Raw genomic sequence first — 19507 nt, 5'->3', positions numbered from 1 at the left:
TTTTCCCTAGGGTCTATTGCCAGTATGGATTTTTCTAACGGTGGTAACTCTGGTACTTGGGGTTCATCGTCTAGTTTTCACTCTTACCACAATAAGACATTTTCAGTCTCACCAGTGTGCCTCTGGCCTCCTTTTCTGTGGATAGTAAGCAATGGGAGTGCGTCCATGGGTGAGGAGAAGTTAGTATGCACCCCGAACACATGTTTTTATGCCCTGTGCTGGAGTGCCATGGTTTTCCCTGTGGCTGTGGTGACTAGAATGCCTCACTATGTACCAGTTCCCGTGGAGGCCCCTAATACCATGATGTTATTCAGGCCTAAAAGAGATTTTGGCATCACTGCAGCTATTGTTACTGCCATTACTGTTGCTGCTGTGGGGGCTACTGCCTCAGCTATTGCCTTGTCCAGTTCTATACAGACAGCCAACACCCTGAACAACATCTCAGCCAATGTAGCACAGGCATTAGATATTCAAGCCTCTGTGAATTCCCATTTCAAAGGGGGCCTTATGATAGTTAATCAATGCATAGATTTATTACAAGAACAGATTGATACTCTTTGGCAATTAGCACAGTTGGGGTGTGAGTGGAAGATGCAAGGCTTGTGTGCTACCTCGGTGGAGTATCAAAATTTTACAAAGGCTGCTAATCTGTCCAAGCAATTGTCAAAGCTCCTCTTACAGGATTGGTCGGCAAACTTTGAAGACAAGATGAGAGAGCTGTGAGAGACGATTGTCCACATTAACTCCACTTGGGTGGACCTGAGCCTGGCCAATGGTTTGACTTCCTGGATACAGACAGCGATGGATCATTTTAAAGAATGGGCAGGCTTGTTTGTCTGGGGAGCCCTGGTCCTCCTGGGCTGTGTCCTCTGTTTCAGGTTACTTTGCTGAATGAAAAGGGAGCATGCTAAACATAAAGCAGTGGTTTACCAAGCCTTGGTGGCTATGGAGAATGACACATCTCCCAGTGTTTGGCTGGCTTCACTCAAACAATAATCCGCCTCAGACACTCAGAGTTGGTGAAATGCACCAGCTCCATGGCACCCAAAGATGGGCAACCTTCCCCGAGCGCAGACCAACCTAAGACAAGGAGCCCTGGGGGGTGGGGGGCGGTAATCCTATGACGGGTAAGGCTGTGATCTCGAAGTGGAATGACCTAAGACAGGGGCCATGGCAGAGTGCATCGCCCCCTGATCTATTGTAAGCAGCCTTCAAATAAAATAAAAAAGGGGGAAATGTAGGCAGCCGCTTGGATGGTGGCATCCAAGATGGCGCCGATTTCCAATGCACTGTGGCGATAAATAGTTCCACTGCGCATGCGCCAACCCCTCCCGAGCAAGTGCATGCTAATGAGGCGATTACCAGGGGACCAATCCAGGAGGGCCATGATAGCTTAACACCCGGGCTCAGGTATATAAGCAGCGCTCGCTGGGCAGCCAGGGCCAATTCCACAAGAGGAAGAAACCTGAAAGAGCTGTAACACCAAGAAACCTGAAAGAGCTGTAACACAAAGGAATTCCTGAGTAAACCATGTGGGAAGGAGCCTCCGTGTTCTGTCGTTATTGCTACTGGTCAGCAAAGCGCGGGACACACACACACACACACACACACAAATGAGTTTTATATAGTGTGCACTTGATCCCAGTGATGGCAAGCTAGAAGGTGAAGCCAAGTGAATCTCTACACTGACCAATCAGCCAGCCAGCCAACCATGCTGGGAGAGGAGTGAGTCTCAGGCCATTGAGAGACCCTGTCTCAAGCAAAAGATAGAGGGGCCCTAAGGAGTGATGCCTGAGATTGTCCTCTGACCTCCATATCCACTTGTGCACACATGATCCCTGTCCTAGTTTGCCTTCTATTGCTATAAGCAACTTGGTGAGGAAATGATTTACTTGGTTTACACTTGTCCATCACTGTAGGAAGCCAGTGCAGAAACTCAGGCAGGAACCTAGAGGCAAAAAATGATGCAGCTGCCATGGAAGAGCACTGCTTACTGGCTTACTCTCTGTAGCTTGCTCAGCCTGCGTTTTTACACCACCTGAGACTACCTTCCCAGGGTGGCAACATCCACAGTAGATTGGACTCTCCCACATCAACCATTAATTAAGAAAATGTCCCTACAGACATGCCAACAGGTCAATCTAATGGAGGCAATTCCTCAATTGAGGTTCTCACTTTCCAGGGGACTCTATTTGTCTCACATTAGCAAACAAAAGAGAACAATGAACACACACACACACACACACACCTCCCTGCTGACAAGGGTCAGCAAAGGGAGGTAAAAAAGATAATGAGAAAGAGCTTACCCTTTCAAATGATTTGAGTGTAAGAAAATGTCATGATAAAATCCATTGTTGTGTATACCAACTGGGAACTCAATAACCAAAGCACAGTCGGGAAGCTGGAGAGATGATTCAGTAGTGAAGAGTACTTAATCCTCTTCCAGGAGACCCAAATTCAGTTTTCAGCATCCATATTAGGCAGTTTACAATCATCTGTAACTTTAGCTCCAGGGAGAAATGATGCCTCTCACAATATCAAAAAGAAACCCATTGGGCATCTGCACGCATCTGTTTGCACACATAGATATGTACACATAATTTTTGAAAAGTCTAAAAGGGTAGGAAGTTTTAAAAGGACCATCCCTAAGTCCAGTTGCTCAGTTGTTCATGTGTGATCTAAAGACAGCAATGGTTCACTAGTCTTTTGGTCACAGGTCAAGTCAAACTTACCTGCTGCTTCAATATGGAGCTAACTCCTCCCCTATGGGCTGGAACAGGTGTGCAGACTTCTACTGTGGAGACTCTGTCCTTCCCAGGAGTTACTATCGTTCTGAATGGTGTAAGAATGACAGATTCTTTTCAGGTTTCAATTCACATTGCTCAGCTCCACCAGAGGACCCACAGCCCTATAAATCGATTTTTTTTCATAAACCAAAGAGTCTGGATTCCTCCTTGCTTTGTGGGCGGAACTGTGGTCCCAGACTTGAGCACATGAACCTTGTGTACCTCCACCTACGGTACTGTCAGTATTTTATTACTTACTGATTTTTCAATTTGTTTCCCCATACTCTTATAGCCTCTCCTGGCTCCTCCCCTTTGTCTCCTAGACAGTTTCACTTTCTAATTTCCTGCCATAGATACATACACAATGTTATGTACATATAACCCAGGAGTACAACATGACATTTGTCTTTCTGTGACTGACTTAATTCATTCAATTTTCTTGCAAATGGCATGGCTTTATTCTTCCTTGCGGGGAAAAAAAATTCCAGGAGTGTGCATATGGAACGTTCTTTTTTTATATATTTTAAATTTTATTTGCTTGTTTGTGTAGTGTATTTGGGGTGGCAATCTTGCTAGGGTTCATGGTGAAAATCAGTAGTCACTTTGTGGGAGGTGATGTTTTCCTTCCATCGTGTGGAACCCAGGGATTGAACTCAGACCATCAAGCTTGTGAGCAAGCACCCTTCCCTGCTGACACATCCAACTGGTCCCTGTAACACATTTCCACTCCTCTGTTGTTGGACGCTTACTTTTGTTTTGCAGCTTAGCTATTGTGAGTGCTGTTGCAGTAAATGTCAATGTGCCACAGTAACATTTTGAGGGAATGTTTTCTGAGGGAAGCTTTGGTCTGAGCAGCAGCCACATTAGTCACATGGTAAGCAGAGATGGGTGTGTCCTCCAGACTTTGCTATACCACTTGCAGAGCACAGGTTGTTGATCTTCCAGGGTTGCTAAGGAACATGGTGGTCCTGGACAAGTGTCTGCCTCTCCTTCTTTTAAGCCAGGCATTAGCTTCTCTTTAGCTATGAATGTTCCCAGGAGAGTCCTCATCCAATGAAAGATGGTTTACACAGAAGGCAAACCATTGAGTGTTACTTTCCAACTACCCTCTCAGCTTCTTCAGCTTCATCACCTCTCTGACAGGTCAGGCAGTGGCTTGAGGGAAAGCTGAGGTCAGTTTGATCTTTTCAATGTGACTTCACAGTTGGCAAGATGGTTGATTAGCTTTCTTATCATTCACTCATGTGCTCAGTGGAGCAGCACTTTCAATTTCCTTCCAGAAGTTTTCCTCAGCACTCAAAACTTGGCTAGCCCCTCAGTGCAAGAGGCCTCACGTTAGCCTAACCTTAACCTGAAAGGCTCATCCTTTCACTTGGGACATTTAGAAGCTGTCTTAGTTAGGGTTTTACTGCTGTGAACACACACCATGACCAATGCAAGTCTTATAAAAGACAGCATTTAATTGGGGCTGGCTGGTTCAGAGGTTCAGTCCATTATCATCAAGGCAGGGACATGGCAGCTTCCAGGCAGGCATGGTGCAGGAGGAGCTGAGAGTTCTACATCTTCATGTGAAGGCTGCTAGTGGAAGACTGACATCCAGGCAGCTAGGGGAAGGGTCTTAAGCCCACAGCGACACACCTACTCCAAGGCCACACCCCCTAATAGGGCCACTCCCTGGGCCAAGCGTATACTAAACCATCACAGAAGCTAATAACCATACAGTTATTTGTTGGCCAAATTTCAATATTGCTGCTTCAGAAAATGGCAAGCCAGAGAGATGGCTCAGAGAGTAAAGGTGATTTACACCAAGCCTGGTGGCCAGAGTTCCACCTCCAGGAACCAAATAGTAGGAGAGAACCAACTCCCCCAAAGTTGTCCTCTGACTTCTACAACCATGCCATGACATGAGGATGTCTCTCCCACCACACAGAGGGAGAGAGAGACAGAGACAGAGACAGACTGAGATAGACAAACACAGAGACACAGAGATACAGAGAAACTCAATTCTAAAAGAATTAAATTACAAGAATAACGAAGACTGATGATCACAGACCACCAGAACAGCAGAAGTAACAGACTTCAGCGTTCGGGATGCTGTGCACCATATAGAAAGTTTGACACCTGTAAACCAAGCCCTAAGGTGGCCAGTATAGTGGATTCTGCTGTTTCTACCCCATCTGCCTGGCTTTTAATATGGAGTCCCTTGGGACTAACTTTATTCTAGGGAGATGGTTTGGTCAGTATGAATATCTGAGTTAGATCCCTGCAACCCACATGAAAGTGGCATGTGCCTGTAATCCCAGTCCAGAGGACACAGAGACAAAAAGATTCTTGTGGGCTCACTGGTCAGCCAACTTAGCTGAATCAGCAAGCTTCAGGCCACTGACAGAACATCCAAAAATAAGGTGGGGAACAGTTGAGAAAGCCAGCCAACCTTTGGCCTACACACACACACACACACACACACACACACACACACACACAAGAATAAGCCTACTTTAAAGTGCACAGAGTACAGCACCCACCCAAGCCATCTCATCATAGTAGTTCTGCATCCTGCCGACAGCCCCAGTTTGAAGCTTCCAGACTCCTTGAAAGCCCCTGCACTATGAAGTGTGTCTTTGGGCTTGCTCAAAAGAATGCCAGTTCCTAATGACCCAGCCCCATCTCCTTCTGCCCAGGCCTGAAGGATGATGTGGGAGTCCTATACAGGGCATGTGGTGGCTCTTCCCTACAGGGTGCATCAGCCTTGACATCTTACCATGTTCATACCAAGATTGTATAAATATATACATTGTTCACATATATATGGACAATGCTCCCTAGTCAGTCCTCCAAGACAAAGTATTCAACCAAAACAAACGAGTTTTAAGAGATGGTTCAGCGGTTAAGAGCACTGACTGCTCTTCCAGAGATCCTGAGTTCAATTCCCAGCAACCACATGGTGGCTCACAACCATCTGTAATGGGATCTGATGCCCTCTTCTGGGGTGTCTGAAGAGGGTGTACTCACATACATTAAATTAATTAATTAATTAATTAATTAATTAATTTTTTAAAAAAGCAAAAACAAACTTTTAACCTTGTCTACAAATGTGTTATATGGAGCAGGGCAAGATGAAAACTTTCTGTCAGGAACAGCTCCGGAGACTTCCTCTAGGGAAGGCTTGCCAGAGACAGCCTCTGGTCCCAGCAGGCAACCCGGAACTTTCCTCCCTACCACAATGTATCCACTAGCTGGGCGCTGTTGTCACAAACACCACAGTACAACTCACTAGTTTATCAACTGGACTTTGGCAGTGTCTAGGTTGCTTTCCATTGCTTTGATAAAGCACCATAACCGAAAGCCACCTGAAAAGGAAAGTGGTTATGTGACTTACAAGTTACAGTCTATTAGGGGAGGCCAGGGCTGGAACCTGGACTATGGGAGGATAGCTTGCTCAGCTTGATTCCGGAGGCAGGAATGAAAGCAGAGACTATGGGAGGTGGTTATGTGACTTACTAGCTACAGTCTATTGGGGGAGGCCAGGGCTGGAACCAGGAGGCAGGAATGAAAGCAGAGACTATGGGAAGGCAGCTTGCTCAGCTTGACTTGTGAGCAAGTATATGCTCCTGTGAGCGACTGTTCACAGGTAGCACTGCCCTCACTGACTAGACTCTGCCCCATCAACTGTTAATCAAAAAAGGCATTTTCTCAATTGAGGTTCCTCTTCCCAGATAATTCTAGCTTTTGATTGACAACTAGGCTGGACAGATGGAGTCTACTTTGGTCTGTTTTCAGTAACCTGTCTGGGGTGAGTGGATGATTATTCTTGTCTCCCTGAAAAAAATGTCACACAACACTCTTTCACAGTCCTAAGAGCTAACCCCACTGACATCTAGATCTCAGATGCCCAGCCTTCAGGATTAGATGACAATTAGTTTCTCACTAAGCCCCAGGCTGCAGTGCTTCATTATAACCACTCTAGGATGCTGCGGCGATTCATGTGTATTATTATCTTGACTGGATGGAGACACATCTAGAGTTGTGCCTGTGAGAATGTCTCCAGACAAGCCTAACTGAGAAGACCCACCCTAAAGGTGTGCAGTACTGTCCCCAGGGCACCAACCCTAGCGGGACCAGCAGAAGCTTCTCTCTGCTTCCTGACTGCAGGTGAGAGGTGACCAGCCCCATGCTCCGGCTGCCCAGCTAGCTCACCTTTTGTCAGCGTGGTCCTCCTAATGAGAGCCACTTCTTACCTTAGGTTACTCTTGTCAGATATTGTGCCACAGCAATTAAGAAAACTGACACAGGTTTAACATTGCCTTCCTCCCACTTCCCAGGCAGTTGATACCCTTCCCAGTGTCCCCTATGTGGCCCCGTATGGTATGCATTTCCCTTTTCTCTGGGCTTTGGCTACAGTTGTCTTGTCATCTGCTACCATGAGGACATCCTGCGACCTTGGAGTGGACCTCTCCCTCACCAGTAACAAACTATAGCTCCTAAATGGCTTTGGAAGCCACAAAGGACGCTCTGCATGCTTCATCACCTACACTCAAGGCCCATGAGTGTTGTATCCTCTGTGAGCAATGAACTTCACTTGTTTTCTGCATGGTTACAGTTACTCTGGCACACTGATTAGCCACTGGACCCAGTGAAGAGAAAGTTGCTAACCTTATCCACACAGGCCTCCACACACGGCTGGGACTGCCCCTGCTTTTCCCTTGCAGAAATGGCTCTTCCTATACTCAACACAAAACACAACTGGCTGGTATTCCTGTTAATTTTAATAAGCACAGTCTAGGGTCCTCTCTTGGCCCCTCCTCATCACAATTTTCTCCCTAGTCGAGTCCTGTTTTCAACACGAACTCTAGTCTTTATTGTAACATCTAATAGTGCAGCATCTCAGGAATCGGCAGACCTACCAACTTCATCACCACTGCTTCAAGGATGTAAAAAACGTAAAGGTCTGCACCAGGTGAAGAGGATTTTCCTAAGCTCAGCCATCTAGGCTAAGCCACTATAGCTGGGTTGTTAAGGGAAGTGGCTACTGTTCCAGCTGGCAAAGCCTGGTGATGCCCACATGCTAGCACTTGTGCAGGCATATCAGTTCATCTGTTGGAGGCTTCAACCAGTTTCCAGAGAAGGCTTTGGAGGCTGGGCAATATATGGAAGGTCGGTGTCCCTGCTGAAAGCTCCCTTAGGGGCCAATGCATGACACTCTGAGGCTGTGATGCCAGCTGCGGAATGTTGAGAGGCTCCAGGGCCGTGTAAGATCTGCTTTGAAAAGTCATGGCCACTGAGCAAAGGCAGCCTGAGAGGCTGAGGCAGTGGATAGTAAAGCTGTAAGGGGAGGGTTGCTCCAGCTTTAGAGCTCATATCCTACCACCACCTGCCCTGGATTTTCAACACAAGAGTTGTGCTTGAATGTTTGGTTGATTCAGGTTGGCTCGTGTCTAATTCTCCCTTGCTATGTCTCCTATTCTTGTATGTTGGGAGTATGCATTTTTTCTTCTTACTTTATTAAGGGTTCACAGATGATTTTTTTGCCATGGGTCTCAAAAGAGACTTTGAATTTGGGCTATCAATAAACACAATGGGGACTCAAATTGATGGACTGAACACATTTGGTTCAGCTCTCAAGGTCCAGAGGTAGAAGGTTAATGTGTTTGAGTACCTAGTTGGCAGGGTGTGAGGCACAGTTGTGTTCATGCTCTGGATCGTTGCTTTGTTTGAACGCTGACCTCATCTATGGATTCTTGCTGGGTTCATGATACGATGGTACAGCTGTGAGGGATACAATCAGGAGGAACAACCTTAACAGGAAACAGGCCACCAGAAGCATGTCCATGAAGCCGTCTTATCCTTATTCCTTCCTGTGATTTTTTTCGGTCTCTTGACTGCCATGAGTTGAGCTAATAAGATACTCCCTCCTGCCATGAGGAAGGAACCCAGGAAATCACAGGGCAAAAGAAACAATTCCTGTTTTTAAGTTTCTTCTGTCATGTATTGTGATCACATGTATACAGGAGAGAATACATCTGTCTGGCATTTCAAAAAGCCCCATCTTTGAGTAATTATGACATATTTAACTCATATACTGGCTTGAGAACTATTTATTATTACTATTTCTTAGGAATACTAAGACTAATCGGGAACATGAAGCACCCACCTAACTCATTTGCCCTCACGTCTTTCAGGTTTTGATAATTTCATATTCATTTTATTCTTTTGTTATATAAGTGGCAATTTTCTCTTTTGTACTACCATCATTAGCTTGCAATTTATACAGGTGAGGACTATAGATTTTTTTTCATATAAATTTGATCTGTAGCTACTTTGGATTTTTTTTCAAAACAAATTCATTATTGGTTTTTAGTGTGATTGCAAATAGAAGCTTTTATTAGCCTCAGGCTTCTGAATAGTCCTTCTTGTGCACCTCGCTGACTGTCTCCAGTAGCAGAGACCTCAACTGTCCTAAGGTTTCATCCAGTCAGGGACAAGATGTCTTGATCTTTAGGATTGAAGACACGGTTTACTGTTAAGAAAGGACTCTCCATTCTCATCTCTCTGAGTGTGATGAGGAAAGAGGCACTGAAAGCTGGTGAGTGGTTTGTCCAATGTTTCTTTAGTACTTAATAGATTTCTTGATACATAACCACCAGGCATTTATGGTGTAATGCTTTAATGTTATGCTTTGTTGTTCTGTCCATGTTTCTGTCCTGTAGTGCCAATATGGTGCATTTGGAGGCCTCTGAGAGGTTAGTGTCAGATATCTTTCTCAATCACTTTGTCTTTAGAGTGTCTCAGACTGGCCAGCCAGAGAGCCTGTGGATCCACCTCTCTACCTAGGCAGCACTGTGTTTAAGATAGATGCCTTCACATTCACCTTTTTAAGCATATGTGAAGGGCCCAGACTCTAGTCCTCATGGCTTGCACAAAAAACACTTTACTAGCTCAGCCATCTCTCCTGTCCAGTATACTACTCAACACAGTATGTGGTCTCAGGCATTTTCTTTAGAGTTTCTGTTGCACTGATAGAATAGTAATAATGAAGTTGCTTCACATGGCTGCATCACATGTGTGGTAAGTTGATCATGTTGGTGTTCCCACAAAGAACAGGTTAAGCTAGATGTCTACTGTGGTCTCTTAATAACTTGTCTGTATCATCCATACCTTTAAGTTTACTTGCACAGATCAGCAATGCTGGCTTTGATGACTTAATTCCTAAGATAACACAAATAGCTATGAACACAAAAAGGGCATTCAGTTTCACTGAATGCAAATCAAAACTGACATGGTGGCATCCCTGATGAACTAGTGCGAAGCATAATGTGGGAAACCTGCACTTCATAGGTGAGCCTGTAAAATGGCACAGCCACTGCAGAGGCCAAGAGGATGGTCCCTCATAGACTGAACAGTTACCTTGTGGCCCGACACACAGTTCTCAATAAACAGCCAAAATTGCTGAATCCAGGATTTAAAGACACTTAAATCCTCATGTGTACATCTTCATATTAACAAGGTAAGCTACTCGGATACTCAGCACATGGACAGAAAAGCAAAGTGCAGCCCACCAGCAGTCTAAAAAGGAATTTCTGAAACCATCTGCATGAACAGACCTCGAGGACAGAAAAGCCACAATAGGATATACCCTGTATGATTCCTTACCCATAAAATCCATTCTGAGCAGAAGGACAGCGGTGGGGAGTCTGGTGTTTAGTGGGGACAGAGCCCAAGTCGCACAGGATAAGAAGGGTTCTGCACCATGTAGGAGCTCAGAGGACAGAAGGTAGTCACCACAACAGAGTAATGATACTCTTCACTGACATCAGTGACCTCCTACTATGTGCTTATGATCTGTGAGAATCAGGGTTTTAACTTTATTTTATTAAAGCATCTTTTTCTTGACTAAGTCCACAGGTTTCTGCACTTGTTAGGAGTGGAATAAAACATGGCGGCATGCATGCCAAGCTCCTAGTCCTTAGCCATGATTCCACGCTGAGGACACACAGGCCTCACCAGAGCAGCAGGTCTCCACTCATAGTACCTCCTGTGTGGCCTACCCTGCAGGCAAAAGGCACCATACTCTCACTGCTGGCCAGCCAGAAGAACTGGAATGTCCACACTCCAGGAGCACGCTTGGCTGTCTGGGCTCCTGTCTCCTAGCCTATACTTCACGTACCCCAGGCTGAGCTGAAGGACAAAATGTCAAGAAGACCTATAACTGGGCCTCCTAGCTAAGGCTGGACAAGGCCTTCTTCCTGTTCAAGCAACAGGAGCTTCCACAAATCCCTTCCAGTTGTCAAGACATAGCCTCAGCCTGATGGACAAGGCACAGGGTCAGCAGAGCGTGTGGCATGCACTCCCTTCTCAAGGAGCAGGCAAGTGTACAGAACAGTAGCTGGCCCAGACAAGGGGAGAGATACACAGAAGGGGAAGGAAAGGCACAGCCTGGGATGAAACCTTTGGCCTGCCGGGCACAAAAGTCTGGCTTCTCTCTTCGAACAGTACCCAGAAGCAGGACAACTTTATGAAGCCTCAATCTCAAAACAGCAAGATCTGCATAAAGCAGAGTTAGCAGATGCAAGGAGGTATTATGGCCAATGCCTGTAAATGGACTAATCATTCTAAGGGGAGACAAACTCCCCGACCACAGCAACACCCTGTCATCATCTGCTCAGTTCCAGAACTTGAAACCCAAATATAGTGAAGTTTCCTGATTTCATGGTTCCATTAAGGAGACACTATGTCACAGCTTTGGGCGGTGCTGAATGCTGCTCTCCCCAGCCCCATCCATCCAGGGCCAATCACTGCCCAGAGCACTGTGCAGGGCGGACAGACGCAAAAGTAAGTGAACTCTTCAAAGCCAGGAAAACCTCTAATATTTTATTGACACAATTTTTGGTTACAGTACAGCTGAAACACATTTTTTGCTATGAAAGCACACAAATGATACACACAATACATTTTCTTTTCATCTACATCACAACTATTCTTCACATATATAGCCTGCAAGAGTTCCCACGTAGTTAATGCAAAGGTAACTGGAGTAAAGCAGGCAGTGACACTCATACGGGAAGAGCACGTGACTGGCAGAAACAGTGAGGCCAGAGGAAAGCAAGGTGGTGTCTCGTGGTTTCTAAGCAGCCAGCGCGCTCCCAGCAACATAGCCTGCACTCCAAGCAGCCTGCACAGCAGGGAGGCGCACATACATTATACGACGACGAGGGCCATATCGGCAAGGGCAGTATAACGGCCACACGGCCACCACTTCCAAGCGAATGAGAGCACGCTACCACTAACACTGACCCATGCCCCGGGTCCTGCAAAGGTAGAGGGTAGAAACAGAGAGGGGTGGTTAATGACATGCAGACCACAGCTCAAAGGCACTGGCATCTTTAGGCCCAGAATCAAACTGCAAAATAACAAGCAAAAGGTCAAGCTCTCCAATTCAGGTTCTGGAGGAGCAAATCCCAAGGAAAGACCTGTCAAGGCAAAAGGGTTAGAGAAACTGCTCATGTGGCCCTGGCGCAGACATCCACAATGTTCCCTCCTGCCAGAGGGAGCCTAACTCAAGTGAGTATCAGTGGCCACTGCAGGTGTGGAAGCCACAGAGGTGGAGGGAAAGAACATGCAAACAGAGACTCACTAGATGGGGGAACAGTGACAACACCTCAGGTATCGACAAGATGGGAGAAAAGCAGAAGGTAAGGAGGGAGCCAGAGTCCCAGCCAGGGCAGGGGAGTAGGCCGCATGGTGGGAGAGGAGAACAGAACATCAGACACTTAAAGTCAAGGGAAGCACGGGGCACCGCTGCTGCACCTGAAAATTAAAATTGGAATTAAAGCTTGGAAGGGAAGTCCTCACAGAGGACACAGCTCAGGACCAGGATCCCACACCTGTAAAAGTAAAGAACAAGTGGTTATCTGCTCCTCAGTGGCCAGTCAGTGTGGGCTAGGTGCAGCCCGCTGCCTATAATGTGTGTGCTCTAAGACAACAAACAATGCAGAATGCAAAATGTGTTAGTCCCCAAACCAGCCTCCGCTGCATGTATCCTTAAAATGAAAAGTAGTTTAGCAGAAAGTCATGTAAGAAAGTCAAGAGGCCTACTGCCTAGAGCATATTAAACTTTCCGACACAGAACACAATAACATGCACCTGTCTGTCCATTCCACCTGTGTGACTTGTAAGAAAATCTACACAAGTTTCTCTCTAAATCACCTGCATTTTCCCACAAACCTTTGAAAAAAACCAGTAAATGGAAGCAAGAACACTTAACAACGTCTTCTCCTGTACATCTAAGGGGAAAAGGAGAGCTCTTTTGGTGCAAATACCTGCCTGTTCAGCCCATTCTACCAACACATGACAGGAAGAGGTAGCTGACCAGCAGTCTCTAGGGAAGTCAGGGAAGGTAGCTAACAAGTGTACCTCTGACACCTGATACCAGCACGAGGTATACCTGGGATCCAATATGAATCAGGATTGCTCTGGTTCTAGTACACAAAGCCATGGGTTTGTGTACCTAAGAAGTTAGGCATTTTAAATGACAAAAACTAAATAGGTTGCAAAAAACCTTACAGGAAATCCTTAGGATTTAATAAATCAAGGCTAAATGCCTTTCCAAGTTTATATTTAAGAATATAAAAAGAATACTTCATCATACACTTTAAAATACCCCAGCCATCCTTGCAGAATTTGGTGGTCTAAGGTTCTCCCATAATTGAGTTAAGCTTCTAGTGGCTTCCTCTGTGGGGAGGGGTCTTGCTCTTGTCTACCCTGCACCCCATCTGTTATCTCCTTTGCAGAGTACATCAAGGTACACTCCCCTAGACCTCCTCTCCCTCTGTGAGTAACAAAGCAACTGGGCATGAGAGTAAGGATGCAAGCCAGAGCTGGGACCAATAAGCAGAGGTGGGAATTAAAGCTGATTCTCTGCAAGGGGAACAGCAAAAAGAGCCACCCAGGGTGGCCCACTGCTCTGGCACAAGGAAGTGCTTCCTGACTTGTGCATTTTGCCTTGGGTCAGAGGACACAGAGAAGACTCTCAGAGCACCCTATGATGACCAAAAACAATACTTAGCTACTGAATGGACCTGTTGGGCTCTTTTGTCACTAGGACCTATCTTTGACTGGTGTCAGTCAATGGTCTACATCAAATTTACCTTCCTAATAATGACAAAAGGAAATAAAAGACGAACAAACGAAAACCAAAACCAAAGACAGAAGACAGGGATAATCCTTAAGCCTAGTTCTCCAAGAAAGACCCTTCACCTAGTTTATGTCACCCTGAGAATTCCCTCACATGTCCACCTGTGGGGCTCTACACCTAAGTGAAAGACCACCCTTTGGGGTCCCATCAGAGGTGTACATCACTGACATTCTATCCTATAAGACTCTCCTTACCCACCGGAACACTGTCCAGTCTTCCCTCCCAAGCCTTTGAAGTTCCCTACCAGCTTCCATGAGCAGCAAAGCCTTCTCTACCTGCTTCAGGCAGAATGCTGCTTGGTGGGGGAAAAATGACCAATGGGAGCAGGACCTAAGCTCCATCCTGATTCAGACAACCATCTCGGACCGTTGCATATCACATGAGAACTACCCAAATGAAAATGGTTATGGAAAACCCACCTCCCACCCCATCCAGCCACACTCCTCCACAGCAAGCCATGGGCACAGGACCTGCACAAGAAGCTGCCTATTTGGACTGGGTGGGGACCAGGGTGAGGGATTGCCTCAGAATCTCTTTTGAAAAAGAAAAGGTGAAATTTCCTCCTCAAGAAGAGTATCAATATAAGGATTAACAAATGTGGCCAAGCCAAGGGCAGCATAAGGTTGTGTTCAGGTAAGCAGCTGAGTGACTGACATTCATTACAGTACAAAATAAACAAGGCAGAGAGAGGGAAAGCACCTTGTCCCCGCCCTACTCTCTACCTCAGGACAGATGTGAGAGTCAGTCAGTCCTTCAACCTTCTGGAACTTGTGAACAAATAATACACAGATGAGGGTTAATGCATTGACTTACTACCATCTTTATGAAAATCAAATGTACACACAACAACAATTATGAAAGTGTCTCCATTAAACTTTGATAAGACAACAAAAAAGAACTAACAAATAGCTAAGATGTTGCTGTTTGAGTTAAAAGCATCTCCATTAACGTTTTAATCTGAAAAGGTCCATATTTACACAGAATGCTAATGCTTTTCCATCTCATTTTAAATGCATGATATATAAAGAACAGAGATAATGGTTGCAGCAGATCTTCCACGGTCTGACTTCACTGTGAGAAGGGCACTGCAAGTGGGGAATGTTCTTTCTAATTCTGCTTCTTTCACTTTCTGTGGTTTCCTTCACAGAAGCCTGTAGGACTGGCTTGCCTGGTCTGACAGTCCACTCCAAGTGGATGTGTAGCAAGGTCAGAGTGAGCAGTTGTTCTAAGCAGTGCTTGAAGCTGGTCTCACAGGACACTACAAAAAGAAAAAACTAGCTCATGTGTGTAGACAGTTAAGGGACACACATGGTCCTGGGTTATCTCATCACACTCAAAACAGCCCTAAGACCCTGAACAGTGATGTTGGTGAGGATATTTCCTTACCTGACTTCAATGCTTCAGTGCCTACTTTTCCCACCAAAAAAAAAAAAAAAAAAAAAAAAAAAAAAGCATAATTGGGTTTTAAAGGCCCAGCACTCAAAACTACTTGAAAAAGCAGTGAAACGGTCAAACTCATTTTACTGTGTCCTAATCCTCAACCTCCTACATGGCATCTATCTTGTCCAATGAGAGCTAACATATTACCAAACTCACCGATTTAATGAAATATCTATCAACATTTCCTGTGTTCAAGTGCAATGAATGGGAGTGACAGTGGGCTACCAGTTGATAGCATTTGGATGGGCTAGGGTCAAGCTAAGTACAGCCCCTGCAGGGCTGGCCCTTAGTGCTCCAAGCAGGGGTGAAACAGAGGCTTTGTGGTCAGAGGTGGCACCATACCACAAGGTCTTCTAAGACATCCTATGAATGCCTCAGCTCAATTGCCTGAAACCCAAACAAATAACAACTATGTCCCTCAGTGCCCCTTGCCAGCACATAGTGTCATCTCAGAATCAATTCTATGCAAAGTTTCTTGGGGCCTGGAATACCATTCTCCAGTTGTTAAAATGTTGGCAACTTAACTGAAAATGTAATGTAAAATTCAGCTGTGGAAGCCAGCTGCTTCGAGTCCAGAACTCCCTCATTACCTGCAACAGCAGATATCAACAGACTTCTGTCTCCTCCATCTTCCTAAGATATGTGAGATAAAATCACAGGTATAAAATACAACTAAAAGGTCCTGAGTGTGTCCTAGTGTCAGCCCATTCTAGAGGATGACCCAAACACTGAAGCGGTCATGGGGGAAACATAATAAGGCACTGTGTTCAATGTCTGCCCAGCATGAACTTCCAAGGGATGCTTTGTAGAAAGCAAGTCTCACCTGTTGGAATCAACCAAAATGAGTAATGTGGACAGATACACTTATCTTGGGCAGCATCAGCCCTGCTAGGAAATCCATCCTTCTCACATGTGATAGAAGGGCAATCCAAAGGAAATTCAGAGCCCTGAAGGACAGTGAGGCAATCAAAGCAATGACAGCACAAACCAGAGCTAGGGCATTTGAAAAGCAGAGAAGCCCAAGCAGGTCTGACCACCCTTCAAGCTGTGCCTCAACCTATGCCAGGAAACTTGGCCAAGAGTGCTGCCCGCAGGGTGGCAGAGCCACTGGCTCTGGAGTGCCCAGTGCTTGTCTAGCTAGTACTGTGCCCATCTGAGAGTTTCTGCTGAAACAGGTGGCACTTTGGAGGTATTTACAAGAAGCAGAATTGCCACTTCCATGGCACCATTCCCAGACACCCATCTCACACCCTGGCTTTCCAGGGCAGGTGAGTGTCAATCATAATCACCCATTTTTACCTTTGTTTTACCAGAGCCAGTGAGGGCTTTCTGAGACCACTCCAGTTAAGCCTGGTTGAGAACTCTTTTCTAGCCTGTACTGAAGATAAGTGCAACCATTATCAAATATTCTTTGCTGTGGAAAAAAATCCTTGGAATTTGAGCTGGTAACGTTCTTTCCTGAATCTAAAACTCCGTGACCAATCACACAGCAGGATCACGAAGAACAAGGTCTACATGCATCATGAGCACTTGGAAACAAAAGAACACTAGAACGGAGTTCTTGTGGACAACAGAATTCAAAACAATCCAACACCAGACTCCAATCCCATGTCCACCAGTTTAAATAGCTCTCTTCTGGAATCACCCTGTGGCTGGCTGGCACGCAGACAAGTTGGCAAACTGCAGACTGGAGAGGCCTGCACTTCTGGGGATCCTGCACCGACCTAAAGCTTCCTTGAAGAAATTCCACACTGTGTGCAGCATGAGGTCAGATTTTTCCATTCCAGATCACTCCACAATCAGGGCCACATTTATGTGGGACAGATCAATCATGTGCCTGTGGAAATTTGAAGGGACAGTTAACACGAAATCTTATGACAGCAATTCACCAAGGTGCATGAAAGGAAATAGAAGGGGCCCTCTCCAAACAACGACAACAGTTTATAGAAAGGATGTGGAAGCGGATCTTGTTCTGCACCTTGGTACTGCGCGGCACATCACCCTCCCCTTTCCCCGTCACCAGCTACAGAACAGAGGATACCTGTGGAATTTCTGCTGAAATGCTAGTGCGTGGGCTGGCTCCTTGAACTTCGCTATGGCTTTCCGCTGCTGGGGAAGCATCTGTAAACTCTAGGGGAAGAAAAAAAAGCATTAACTAATGCCAACTGTGACATAAAATAAAAGATGTCCTAAGTTTCTATATAGGAGTCTAGGCTGTTGGCTCAAAACAAGTCACCAACCCTTCATGGTCTCCCTGAGGACCTAGACAAAGCAGTACTCCTCAATCAGCTAAGAAGCAACATGTCAACCCTCTAGTACGATACTCAGAACCTAACCCAGGTAACCACAGGTGAAAACGATTTCTTTCCCTGTGCCTTTCTGGAAGGCAACTTTTAATGATGCCCTCACCCATCTAAAGAATGGTTTACCACAGGGTAAATGGCTTTGTATGCACTAGGGTGGGCTGGGGGCCCTGTATAAGAATGGCATATTGAGCTCTTGTTCTTCCCTTCTTGCTCCCCCTCTGTCCCTCGCCCCTTCCCTCCCCCCATACCCCCCTTTCTCTCCATGTGCTCATGGCCGGACTCTACATCCCCCACCCCCAAGCCCCGCCTCTACTACCCTCTTAACTCTCCTCCCCATGCCCTGAATATTAAAAAAATAAAATAAAAATAAATAAAAATAAAAATGGCATATTGCGCTCCAGAGCCTCGGCTCTCTCTCAGTCCTATAGACATAGCAGAACTGGCTCCCAAGTACAAACTTGAACAAAAGCTGCACACTGAGAAATGGCAAAGTAAGCCTGTTACCTCATAGCTCTGGCCAGCTACCTTTCTGAAGGTTAGTGTGGCACTGAAAATCAAACTCACAATTCTAGGCATACCAACCTAGTCCATAGAACTACTAGAACAAACAACTAAGCTAACAGAGAAAATGAAAAAGAGCAGTTGTCTGGCCAGAGGCAGCATTCGATCCCTGACATCACTATATTATGGCTCAGGTCCAGTGCTGGCTAGAAATCATAGTCACTGAGCCACATGAGGAGGAGCCACTTTTTGTTCTTGGATACTAGAGGATCACCGGGTAAAAATTTTCTTCTGAACATAATTTCAGGCAGATTTGTTCTATCAGAGGGGCCTCAAAATTACAATGAATTTATTTCCTTGGCTCTAAGCTTTAACCTGGCTTTGTTCTCAGAATGACATTTCACCCTGAAACATCAAGGTATAATTCCCCAAACAGAAATAATACACAGTTTCTTCTCAAAGCAGGATTAACAGTGCTGGAACCCTATTTCAGCTACTTAATACCTACCATTTCTTTGACTACTGTATTTAAATCAGTCAAAGAAATCAAACACTCTTGAACCACATTTCTATCACTTAGGAAATTTATTTAAAATTTTGTGTGTGTGTGTGCGCATGTGTGTGCGCATGTGCGTGTGCACCAGATCTGACAGGCAGCTATGAGTCACCTTTTGTGGATGCTGGGAATTAAACTCTAGTCTTCTTGAAGAGAAGAATACATGCTCTTAACTGCTCAGCCATCTTTCTAGCCTTGAGTCACATCTTTACCCATCAAATACTACCAGACTTTGTTTTGTTTTGATTTTGTTAGCACACACTCTTAATCCCAGCACTTGGAAGACAGAAGCAGTTGGATCTCTGAGTTTGAGGCCAACATAATTTACAGAGCCAGTTCCATGACAGCCAGGGCTATCCAGAGAAACCCTGTCTTTAAAAAAAAAAAAAAAAAATCCAACCAATCAACCAAATAAATAAATATTCACATAATCCTACTCAAAGCCATTACCTTGAACCAAGTGATCTGTTTCCAGGGAGAACAGGCCTTGGCCCAACAGTCCCTAAGGGACTCCCAGGACACAGGACTGAAGCTTCTATCATCTAAAGGGTAGGCATGTTACTGGCATAACCAGATACATGTAACATGCCATTTATCAATAGCAGCACTCTTTCTACTGGGGATTTTAGGTGACCACAATCAACTTTATTTAAAACACAGTTAGTCTTTGTTTTCAGAACACACACACACACACACACACACATACAGAAAGGGGGGAGGGAGGGGG

The 19507-nt window shown here is 45.5% G+C and overlaps 1 protein-coding gene across 6 annotated transcripts in view; it reads right to left on the bottom strand.

Annotated features, from left to right (window-relative positions):
* Positions 1 to 11634: 11634 nt before the first annotated feature.
* Rbm33 (RNA binding motif protein 33) overlaps positions 11635 to 19507 on the bottom strand; it is a 101260-nt gene continuing 93387 nt past the window's right edge. For all 6 annotated transcript variants that reach the window (XM_031380251.1, XM_031380252.1, XM_031380253.1 and 3 more), the window contains 2 exons: positions 17459 to 17547; positions 11635 to 17254 (listed from right to left, as the gene is read on the bottom strand). In XM_031380251.1, coding sequence (XP_031236111.1) covers positions 17206 to 17254; positions 17459 to 17547 — 138 coding nt within the window. In that variant the 3' untranslated portion in view covers positions 11635 to 17205. The remainder of the gene's footprint in view (positions 17255 to 17458; positions 17548 to 19507) is intronic.

The sequence above is a fragment of the Mastomys coucha genome, unplaced genomic scaffold, assembly GCF_008632895.1.
Source record: "Mastomys coucha isolate ucsf_1 unplaced genomic scaffold, UCSF_Mcou_1 pScaffold19, whole genome shotgun sequence".
Lineage (NCBI taxonomy): Eukaryota > Metazoa > Chordata > Mammalia > Rodentia > Muridae > Mastomys > Mastomys coucha.
This window is presented reverse-complemented; position numbering and strand designations above follow the sequence as displayed.